The sequence below is a fragment of the Watersipora subatra genome, chromosome 11 (assembly GCF_963576615.1).
Source record: "Watersipora subatra chromosome 11, tzWatSuba1.1, whole genome shotgun sequence".
Taxonomy (NCBI): domain Eukaryota; kingdom Metazoa; phylum Bryozoa; class Gymnolaemata; order Cheilostomatida; family Watersiporidae; genus Watersipora; species Watersipora subatra.
This window is the reverse complement of record NC_088718.1, coordinates 284,655-297,013: the sequence shown is the minus strand read 5'-3', so window position 1 is coordinate 297,013 and position 12,359 is coordinate 284,655. Positions and strand designations below refer to the sequence as shown.

Below are 12,359 nucleotides of genomic sequence, written 5' to 3'. Positions count from 1 at the left end.
CTAAAACTAGTAAATGCAAAGGTTTTGGGTATGTCTATTGGAAGACTGTTTCATCATGATGGTACTCTGTATTCTGAGTGATAATTTAAGCAAGTCAAATACAAATCGTGAAGTATTCAAATCTCTGGATGAACCGCACCAACAAAAAAGAGTCATTCAGTAGCTATGGGAAAAGCACCGTTGCACATTTGGTGTCCATCAGATTAAAGGTTGATAAGATTATAAAGTGAATAAATTAAAAAACAAGTCAACTACAAGTTACTAATAAAAAATAGAAGTCACGCCTGAATCGTTAATAAGCTCAGATTTTTTGATGAGATAGAGCAAGTACGAAACACAAGACAAATGAACCACTGGACACAAGAACTCCTTTGAAAAGTGATTAACTGAATATGCTTGAAACATTGTTTTAGAATATTGTTTTCCACATGTGATAAATTTTTGCGGGCATTTGCAACCAGCAGCAAACAGTGAATACTCACCTATCATCGTCTGCAGCTGCATCATCTGATTGGTCAGCATTGTCATCTGTCGTTTCAAATCTTGCTGCTCTTTGACAACCATTTCTATGTCATACTGAAAAAAGATGGCAAAGCAATGAGTACAGTAATGGTCGAGAGTAGAACGATTTGTGAAACAACAAGTCAATATGACTATCATAGCTGGTCTCACTGTGGAGTGTTCAAGAGAGGAGGGAGTGGAGTAACTGTGTAAACTATCTCAATGGATGCAAAAATCTGGCAGAGTTTGAGGGAAATATTTTGCCTAATCTCATAGGCTGATAGATTTAGAGACAGATTTGAATTAGTTCCATGCTATTGCGATCGGTCTCATCATCTTTTCTACTTGACTTGTTGAGAGGCGATCATAGTTTTGGATCCTAAAACTGCTAGAGGGAGAGATCCACGTCTCCCTAGCATCATGTTGTAAGTAAAAGCCTAAAGCAAATGAGTATCGCATCCAATCCGGAGATGTATGAAAGCAGCGTTTTAAATTACCGATTGAAGGGAACAATTCTGACATTCTGGTAGATATTTATCACTGTTGTATTATATTGTATAGCACAGACATTATAAAGCAGATATTTATCACTGTTGTATTATATTGTATAGCACAGACATTATAAAGTAGATATTTATCACTGTTGTATTATATTGTATAGCACAGACATTATAAAGTAGATATTTATCACTGTTGTATTATATTGTATAGCACAGACATTATAAAGTAGATATTTATCACTGTTGTATTATATTGTATAGCACAGACATTATAAAGTAGATGTAAATTCAAATCCCAACTGTACATACAAGCTACAGTAAAAACTTAAGTTTTAGATAAACAAAAATAGCCCTAAACACATTAGAGCTATTATTGTAAGTCATTGTCAATCGAATTATATCATATAACTCCATGTACGAAACCATGACACAAAATTGAGGCTAATATCCAGGAGAAGCAGCTAGTACATTAACAATACATATACATAAACTGGCAACTGAAAAACTGTTACTATCAAATCGCCATCGCTAACAGATACTTCTGTTAGCATTTACAGGGCTCCGTAATGTATGTGAATCAAGCGAAAAAAGCTGACAGATTTTCAACTCATCACCTTGTTTCTGGTTCCCATGTGTTCATAGAAGACGGTTTTGTAAATACCGTCAACTATGAAAATTTTGCTTAAGCGAGCATGATATGGTTCATATGTGAGTTGTATAATTGTTCCTATCCACTTTCTCCCCAACTTACCAAATCCTTGTAATAAACATCACATAAAACATAGGCACAAAACACGTCCTTCATAGATTAAAACACAATTGCTAAATGCATACAAAATAATTTAATCCGATCGAAGCCAAGTAGGTTTTATATTTTAATTTATCACATTTTTGCTTATCTATCATATTCTTTCGAGAAAAAAAGGATTTTAAAAAAGTATTTTGAGATACTGACTGAAATGCTATACAACTAGCAGTTGGCTGATCATAGCAAATGATTGCTGAAAATTTTTACAACTGTGAATGGTTGTAATTGAAAGCTTTTTAAAAGTAAAAAAATTTGTATCAATTAACTAATGTTTTAGGAAATCTTACCTGAGGGGGAGCAACTATTGGTGTCTCCTCTTGTGAAAAGCTTAGGCAGCACGAATTGGTAAATTTTTGAAGACAATTCCACCGAAGCCACGAGGGATGGTTAAACTCTACTCTCAGCGACAACTCTACCTAATCCAAAGGCATGTATATATGGAAACCATAGACATATGATAACCATAAATATACAATATACCATATATATAATACGAATGTGCTTAAAAATTGTAAATATATGATAAACCACAAATATATGATATACTGCATATATAAAATAAATATGCTTGAAAATCATAGATATATTATAATCATAAATATATCATATACTGCATATACAACTAAATGAATGCCTGGCATAGCCAGAATAATAAAATAGTCTTCGTACTAAAAACCTATTTTTATTTAACATGGGTTATGATCTCAGATGGTGTGAGATTTGGAGTTATCTACACTAGCAGAAGGAGATAATTCTCAGTTATTTGCAAAAAAAATTTTGAATTTATTTTAATTACAGCAGATTTTATGGTCAATAAACCAATAAACTGAATGTTCACCATCAGTGCAAAAAGATAGTTCTGAGAAAACTGGTGTTAAAGTTTGAGAAACGAAAACCAATGCACAATTTTGTTTACATTTCAAATGTCATAACAGCCAATATCAAGAAGATGCGATATCCATCTAGATTCCTGTATTTATATACAAAAATTTATGCTGAATTTAAAAATCTACACAGATTTTAACTGGCTGTCATAAAAATAACTGTATACCTGTCAGAAATGTATTACTTATTCTTAATTTTGCAAATATTAAAAACGGCTTGGCAGTATCTCGATTTTGGACACAGCCGTAGAATCACCAACAAAACCTTAAAAAAAAATTAACAGTAACATATGGAACACCATTGGACACTATATACCCCAATCTTGTAAACTCGAATAGCTGTTCTTGTAATAAAATCTTATAACATTCATATCAAATCGAATAACTATTCTTATAAATAAATATTATAATAATCTTATAAGAATCGTTAAGAAATTATCATCATCATTCCCTTCATGTTCACTGCTTTTGGCATCAGTTGGAATACCAAAGTACTCATTAAAATTCTCCAAAATGTCAGAATTATCTTTAAAATCGGCAAAAATGAGTCGATTACTTTCATTGGACGCCATTTTTTAGTACTTCCTGTTTAGCATAGCAATGGCTTTAAAGGGGTTTTCCAATGGTTGGAGACTTTTATTGGCTAAACCGACTTCAGATTCAGAAAGATCACTCTTTGATTGGTCCGAATTCACGTGTCGCAAAAATCGTTACCAATATTATTAATTCAGTTAGTGCAGCTTCAAAGTCGGATACCTCAACATCGTGATTTGCCACTTAACCATGGTTTCTGATATCACGACCCATATACAACATTTACCATGATGATTTTAAAACTTCCTACCATCAGAAAAGTGTTTTGTGCAGTTCAAAGAAATTAAGAGAAAAACTAGAACAACTGTAAAGATGTTTAGATGTGAAATAATTAGTAAGTAATGGCTAAATAGTCTGTTTTGTTACAACGATTACAATGAAAAATGATTTGACATTGATACAATTAAAACGAACTGATAAAACAAAATGAAAATAAGGAATATGTTGAATTAATAATAACAAAGAGTAGATAAAAGTGAGATTTTTAAAATCTCTAATTGAATGCTACCTCCATTTGACCGCCACTATCAAAGAAGAGTTGAAAAATATGGCACCACTCTCTAGTTGACGCCACAATCTTTGATCTTTATGACCCCATAATATCAAGGGATCAGTAGAAAAGTGTCCAAAAAATTCTATTAGCAATGAATCGTTCACATAAATAACCAATTCTCTCGCTGTCCAACTCCAAAGCTTTTTGCTTTTTCCGTTAAAACTTTGCAAGCACACCATAAAAATAATTACGGTAATAACCGTCTCAAGCTAATAATAGTTCCTTGTTTAACCCGGTCTTGGTACCTCTAAGTACATGTATATAAAAGACGGTTTACATTTACGACTATATATGATCGCCTAGTTTTAGGCCAAAAGTTACGTTTAGCGAACAAAATCTTCAAGCGTTGCATTTGTGCTAAATACAACGCGTAAAAGTATTGCTCTGCCAAAACAATTTTTTTGTGGCTAATATCGACTAGTTCAGCAGTACAGAAGAAGAGTTGAAGTCAGAAGACATTGTGGAAAATATTAGACAACCAGGAGGTGTTCGATCTATTGAAAGCAACTATTAGAACGCAGCTATCCGAGAAAACGATGCATATATTGTTGAATTAAAAATGTTAATTTTTGTTACTGCGTGTTACATATTATAAATATGGTTCATTTTTGTCACTTGTTAATGAATACATATATATTAGAAACATTTGGTAGATTATCATTATATAACTTATAGATTTGCTGATCTATATCATGTTATTAAGATAAATAGCATCATTGTGGTAATCTAATCTTATACCGTAATTGATCGACGCTCGTAACTCCTCTTCTATTGCACATAAAAAGCTATTTTTGGCTGCAAACAATAGCAAACATATCAGTGAGTGCAGTGAGCTTTATGCAACATTGACAAAAATAGATGAAAATATGTTTTTAAATTAGAAATGAAATAAAAATTGAAAGCTCCAATGAATTGCAAAGGAGGACACAGGCTATAATACCATCAATGGTTAATTGCAAGCAATAGATATCAACTGGTAGAGATACTTCTCAGTTACTCAATGCCTATTTATTAAGAGATCTTTGATAAGTTGGAGGTAAGTTGAAGATTTATTGCATCCAAAAGGTTTAATATCACTCCTCTGGAAAAAGAGGGCAAAATATGGGCGACATTCGCTTCACCCATAAAAGGGCTAAAATTATCTTCCCAAAATTCTGACAATCCATTTGAAAAATAGAACGCCACCATATTGACCGCCACCATATTGACCGCCACCATATTGACCGCCACCATATTGACCGCCACCATATTGACCGCCACCATATTGACCGCCACCATATTGACCGCCACCATAGATAAATAGTGCGCCACAGCGCTCAATAAGAGGTTTTACAGTATGTTATGCATTAGTGTTGGAAATGCTCGGAATTAAATTAAGAAGAGTCACACAAAGACTCCATCATTCAAAGGCCAATGACATAAGATTGCCATTGCTTGGGTACGAATTTCCAGTCATGTTCTTGTCAGCCTTTACAAGCACATACAAATGACAGAGATATGTAAAAAAAACTTGAAAAAAAAAGTTTAAAAAATTGGTCTTGTTTGAGCTTTTGTATAACAATTTTTACTTTTTACAGCTGTTGAAAATGGTCTTGGTACTTTTTTATTATTTTTCCGCTAAGATGGTAATATATTAGAATTGCAGTATTGTTTAACAAAAGTTGGGTGTAACGCCAGCTCTTACATTCAAGATGCGGTGCAAGTAGACATTTAGAAGATCCACCAATATTTTCATGCCACACGACGGGAAGCAATCGTAAAAGTGACAAAGCTTTCGATGTTAACCTTGAACAATATGACCATTGGCAGCCATTTAAAATGTGCAAAATGAACTAATGAAAAAAAACAAATGCATTCTTTAAGATAATCAAACAACAAATTAGAGATTTAAAATATTTTTGACAAACAACACTTAGTATTGCTAAGAATATGATGCTGTTGGCTCAAAATGGCAAGACGTGACCAACAGAGTATGACGTGACCAACAGAGTACGTCGTGACCAACAGAGTATGACACAATCAACAGAGTACGACACGATCAACAGAGTACGACACGATCAACAGAGTATGACATGATCAACAGACCATGATACGATCAACAGAGTATGACACGATCAACAGAGTATGACACGATCAACAGAGTATGACACCATCACCAGAGTATGACATGATCAGCAGAGTATGACATGATCAACAAGGTATTACATGATCAACAGAGTATGAAACGATCAACAGAGTATGACGACACGATCAACAAAGCATGACATGACCTGCAGAGTGTGAAATGTGAAATTCAGAGTTTTTGAGAAGTTACATAACAGCTGCTCAAATTTTACTCTATGTATTTTGTTGCTAGGAGGGCTAGTTGTGACGGGCAATCTATTAACTAACCTGCAAGGCTTTTTTAGTAAGGTTTGCTTTCTCTAGTTCCTCACGAATGTCTCCTATTGCTAGAGCCACCTAAAATATAAAATATTTACGATGAAGCAGCGAATATCTAAAGTAATAAATCTATCAGCTCAGCACTGCTCAACAAAGATTGTACAAGTTATTGTCTGAGTTATTGTAATGTGAGAAAGTAAGAAAGTATAGTTGAAAACGAGAACAGCTTTGTCTAATATAAAAATAATTAGTTTATGTTTGTTAGATTTAAGTACAAGTATTACGGTACACGTGACTGAAGTTTTGTGCCTAAAACCATACAAGTAAACAGCTTTAGTTTGGCAATTTGAAAAGTTTTCATGATGAGTTTGAAAAGATTAGATTTACATGGTATGGTGATAGTTTGAAAGGATTAGGTTTACATGGTGATAGTTTGAAAGGATTAGGTTTACATGGTGATAGTTTGAAAGGATTAGGTTTACATGGTGATAGTTTGAAAGGATTAGGTTTACATGGTGATAGTTTGAAAGGATTAGGTTTACAAGGTGATAGTTTGAAAGGATTAGGTTTACATGGTGATAGTTTGAAAGGATTAGGTTTACATGGTGATAGTTTGAAAGGATTAGGTTTACATGGTGATAGTTTGAAAGGATTAGGTTTACAAGGTGATAGTTTGAAAGTATTAGGTTTGCATGGTGATAGTTTGAAAGGATTAGGTTTGCATGGTGATAGTTTGAAAGGATTAGGTTTACAAGGTGATAGTTTGAAAGGATTAGGTTTGCATGGTGATAGTTTGAAAGGATTAGGTTTACATGGTGATAGTTTGAAAAGATTAGGTCTGCATGGTGATAGTTTGAAAAGATTAGGTTTACATGGTGATAGTTTGAAAGGATTAGGTTTGCATGGTGATAGTTTGAAAGGATTAGGTTTACATGGTGATAGTTTGAAAGGATTAGGTTTACAAGGTGATAGTTTGATAGTATTAGGTTTGCATGGTGATAGTTTGAAAGGATTAGGTTTACATGGTGATAGTTTGAAAGGATTAGGTTTACATGGTGATAGTTTGAAAGGATTAGGTTTACATGGTGATAGTTTGAAAGGATTAGGTTTACATGGTGATAGTTTGAAAGGATTAGGTTTACATGGTGATAGTTTAAAGTATTAGGTGCTCACCTATTAATAGTATAAATCATAAATAAGGTATAACATAGTTATGGTAAACAAAGCTAGTAAGAACACACGCCATGCCACGACTTTTTAGTCTCCGGTCAACGTGATCATAAATTCACTAAAGTCTTTTGACCTGTGGCTATTTCAGTGACTGATTTCTTTTAAACATGGGCGTGCCTAGGCATAACAATGATGGTAGCATGATGTCGACAATCGATAAAAATATGATTAAGCTATTCTGTAGGGTTAGAAACCTGAGAGTTAGTAACCATTTAAAATAAAATTATTTCTATAATGAAGTTATTATAACCCATCGGCATGTATTATTATCAGTACTATGAATGTGAAATGATCAACTAAAACAAATATGTAAAACAAACAGCTTATCCCATTGGTGGACCATGTGGAATTCACAACCGAGTTCTCCCAAACATACTAACATCAGCCAATATGCCTACCGCACACAGTAGACCAGTCAACACAAAAGACATTTGGAAGGTGATTCAAGAAAGTGATAAGATTCAAATTTGGTGGCTCGTTACTCTATACTATTAAGAGCTTCATACAGACAATATGTATAATAATATGATTTATATAATTTAAAATAACATGGTTATTTGCAATTGATGAATACTTGCAGGAATCAAAATATAAAATTAAAAAATGAACAAAGAAAATACAACTATATTGAATGGAAAACCCAATAGAGTGTGATATCGGCACATTTCATTGCATGAAGATATACTTATAAAACCATTAAATATAATATTATGGCTACATCCTTTTTCATATTTCTTCTGTAAACTAAAAACTCTAATATTCTGACAGACTATTCGCAGTGCAAGTAATCTTAAACTTAGCCATTCAAAAGTGTTGATAAAAAGTAAAATGCGCGCTACAGGCCTCCCGGTTAGTGAGAACATGAAACATAAAATAGATGATTAGGACTTACAAGTAAATTCATGAATATGATGAAAACAAGGATGAGAAACAGTATGAAGAGGATATAAGATGCTGGTTTGTAATATAGTTCGGCCTCATCTGTTAGAAAAATGTCACTGTAATTAAACTCCCCGGTCATCATCACAAGGGTTGTCGCCAGAGAATACCAAAATGAACCAAAAGTATCCTACAAAGAAAAACACTGCTATAAGTCAAGGAGAGAATTAAACTAGTGTTTATAAACAATAATATAGATCTGCTGCTGGAAATCAGACAAGCACTTACACAAACTTTGCTATTGAATAGTGGATAAACAATTACCTCTGCTCTAGAGAGACTAGGGCTATGTTTCTAAAGGACTCTGAAGAGCTATATTTTTCGAATATTAAAGGGTCGAATAAACAAACTGGGTTTACTTCAAATGAAAGTCTTGCCTATAATTTGTTGGTCTGGATAGTTTAAATCAAAACAAGCTATCGAAAAATATTTGATGTGAAAAACGCATTATTTCAAGGTTTTATCATATGTAAAACGGAAACTTAAATATAGAAATTTGTCTGTGCCAATCTATAATGATAAAACGGCGGTATAATGGTAATGTTGGTATAGATGCTCCTATAACGTAAGCCTCCTTTTAAATAAATTCCATCTAAAGTAAAAGATTTATGTAAGTTTTTGCATGATATTACATAAAAAAATGCCACATAACGTGAATCGTCAAGCCGATGCAAGTTCTCAAAATCGATTTGAGTAATGAGAATCCCATAGCCTTGAAAATATCCCTATTTCTCTCTTGTCTCACTTTGGAGAAAAAACAGCAGGTGTATCTCTATTATATATACTAGTACCCTGGCAGTCTAGTGTGCTGAGAGAGATTGTCATCTGTGCTGATAAAGCACAGATAATAAGTAGCAGTATAACGTATAGGGGTATCTCTATTATATATACTAGTACCCTGGCAGTCTAGTGTGCTGAGAGAGATTGTCATCTGTGCTGATAAAGCAAAGAGAATATGTAGCTGGACAACTATTCAGAAATACATGGAGGCGGTCAGATTGGTGCAAGTGTGTGGAGTGATCAAGCTGGATGTCACGAGACAGAAACTCGTTGAAAGCTATCTGTTATGTTGAAAGTTGTGATCCCTTCGAACAGAAGGTCAGGGATGAAACAACTTCCCTTAGTCTGCTAACAAAAAGATGGTTGAGAAATGTTTAAAGTGAAAGTGAACACATAATTTTAACATTGTTTTATATGATTGGTAATGCATGATACTATGTTAATTGAACGAGAAAGCAAAATTTTAGCAGATATTTCTACTAGTTTAACAAGTTCAAAGTTGAAAATATATTTTTGTGCATGTATGTCGGACCATCATTGAATCCTAATAAAGCCGTTTCCGGTAAAGATTTTTTTACTTATTCGTTAGTAATTCAACGCAATTTATTTTCTTTTAACCACAGTCAGTTAATTACGATGGGTAGATGTCTCTTTGCTAGTTGTGAATCTGACACTAGAAGTCGTAGCATAACCTTTTTTAGAGTTCCTGTCTCTCAGTCGCCAAATTTAGCAAAACTATGGCTGTCTAAGGCAAAGCGTGCCGACTTAACTTTTCGCTAGTGCAGTCGTGTGCATTAGGCCCTTCCATAAGAGCCAGCTTGATTCGGAGAAATTTGGGACAACTATAAGATTAAGAGTGGGAGAGGTTCCATTCCCAAATAGTGTTGTACCATGCAGCAAGAGAGCATCATACACCAGGAAAACCTCGAGCGTAAGTAATTTATGAAGAATTTTAAATAAATATTAATAACAAATATAGTAGTTTTATAATATAAATTAATAAATATAATAAGCCAAAATATGTAGTAATGTACATTAGTATAAAGAAATGATTTGATATGACTGGGTGCCAATGAGACTCAGGCTGAGTTGCATAGGCTATGTTTGATATTAACCTGATTCACTTGAATTAACTTGGTTAACTGAGTAAAAGTTAGTAAGGGAATTTAAATTTTCTGTTTGGTCTGAATTGTCAGAAATGCTCTAATTGTTCATAAAATATATGACAAATATAATATTAGCATAAAATTTGGATTCCATTATTATTTATGATTCATGCTACCATTACTAATATAGGCTTTACAGATCACTTGAAGCGATTAGCCCGCATGATTATATTTGTAGTATTTGAGTTGTTTTGTAACGTTGTTTCATCAAAAGAAAACCTAATTTTTACAATCTAATTATACAATAATAAATTGCAGATTTAAATTAGGCCTCAGTTTGTTATTGTTTGTGTTGGCATTTATTTTTCCTCTATACTTTTAGCAATCATCCCATGCAAGTATACAAACCATGTCGCTAATATTCACAGGAGCTTTCCAGGACACAACAAGTTCATCCAGTGCTCTCATGAACCAATTGATCCGTAAGTGATGAAAACATATATTATTTATACCCAATGTTGGCATGGAAGCTGTATGTTGAATCTAATAATATATTCAGAAATATCAAAGCACAGGGCGGTGTGTAATATAATATTTTATATATCACTTAGAATGCCTTTGGTTTGTGATATAAGAATATGTAGTCATTTGTTGCATAATAGTAAACAGAAATTGTACAAATGGTTAAATATTCTGCAGCTAGTTGACATTTGAATAAACAAAAACTTTGCAGATTTATAATATCTTAAAAAATAACAACGAATAATTTGATGTTTACAAAGAAATGGAAAGAAAGGTGAAATGGTTAATTCCAGGAAGTGCAGGGCACAAAGTCCTTTGTGATGCGTTAGGACAAGCGAGACTGCTAAACACATTGCGTCTGTTGAACCATGGTCAAAACACGGGTGCTTTAGAAAACCTCCACAGCCTCATTAAAAAACCTCCACAGCCTGTGCAACATTTTGAAATTACTATGATGGTGTAATATACAAATATTTGAATTGCAGGACAGAGCAGCTCCACTTTCAAAAAATCTTATAAAACCAGATGGTAACACAGCAAAAAAAATGCATAGGTCAAGATTTACATAAAAGTTAAACTCAATCCCTAGTTTTATGTGAGATATTTTTTGATAAAATTAATATAACAGGCTATTCAAATTATAAATATTATGCAGTTCTTTGTATAACACGATTTAGATTTAGGTAACGTAAGCTGTTAAATGTGGTGTTTTTATGTCATGGGGCAAGTCAAATGATTTAAATATAATTATTTCTCAAACCATACATTATTCACTTATTCACTGTACAAGTCACGAAGAGCAGCTTTTGCTCAACTCACAACTGAACTTACATTAACTTCCTTCATCCATAATAAAAAACCCAACTTCATCTGTGTCATTCTGATCTTCATCTTCTGATTCCACATTTTTGAAGCCTACATAACTCCCATTTGGATCAGGCCACTTTGTGCGTATGTAGGCAACAACGCATGAAGGAATAACTTTCCGGTTTCTTCTTCCAAAGTACCCGTAAACGAAATCTATATAGTTTCTATAAGCATGGTGTCTGTAGTTTAAATTAGTCATGTTAGTAAACAGAAAAGCATCAGCTCTGAAACCAAGATACCTTTGATGCTTGAACCATGAGAGTTGTATGGCAACTTTCCCCAATATCTGATGTATTAGTAAATTAGACTGCATGATGCAGCTATTTATACCGGGAATAATCATTCTGAAAGTTTGTATTAGCCAAATTTTCAGTGTAGCAACATAGTTTTTCAATAGCTTTCGGCAAGTCAGAACAATTGCCACACATGCAAAATTCATCTGGAGTTGGTAAGACGTCAGTGGAGGTAGTTGTAGGCGAAGCAATTGTAGTTGAAGCAGTGGTAGTAATAGTAGTGCTCGTGGTCGTTGCTATACTAATCGTTGTTGAACATGACGATGATGAATCTGACTGTCTGTTTCTTTTGTGCTCATTGAATAGTTCACCACTGATATATTTATATCTTTGCCCATCTTCAACATCGTCATCAATTGGGTAGCTTCTATAAGGAGTGGTTGTTTTAGCTGTGAGTCTT

At 33.6% G+C, this 12,359-nt stretch overlaps 1 protein-coding gene and 1 long non-coding RNA gene across 3 annotated transcripts in view; one reads left to right on the top strand and one right to left on the bottom strand.

Moving 5' to 3' along the window:
• The window catches only part of LOC137408211 (transient receptor potential cation channel subfamily A member 1 homolog), a 41,420-nt gene that overhangs the window by 566 nt on the left and 28,495 nt on the right, over nt 1-12,359 (bottom strand). For both annotated transcript variants that reach the window (XM_068094624.1, XM_068094622.1), the window contains 4 exons: nt 8,345-8,521; nt 6,232-6,300; nt 2,097-2,225; nt 483-576 (listed from right to left, as the gene is read on the bottom strand). In XM_068094624.1, the coding sequence (XP_067950725.1) occupies nt 483-576; nt 2,097-2,225; nt 6,232-6,300; nt 8,345-8,521 (469 nt within the window). The remainder of the gene's footprint in view (nt 1-482; nt 577-2,096; nt 2,226-6,231; nt 6,301-8,344; nt 8,522-12,359) is intronic.
• Nucleotides 9,291-11,561, top strand: LOC137408213 (uncharacterized). The gene is made up of 2 exons (XR_010980053.1): nt 9,291-10,759; nt 11,285-11,561. It is a non-coding gene; the product is annotated as an uncharacterized lncRNA (long non-coding RNA).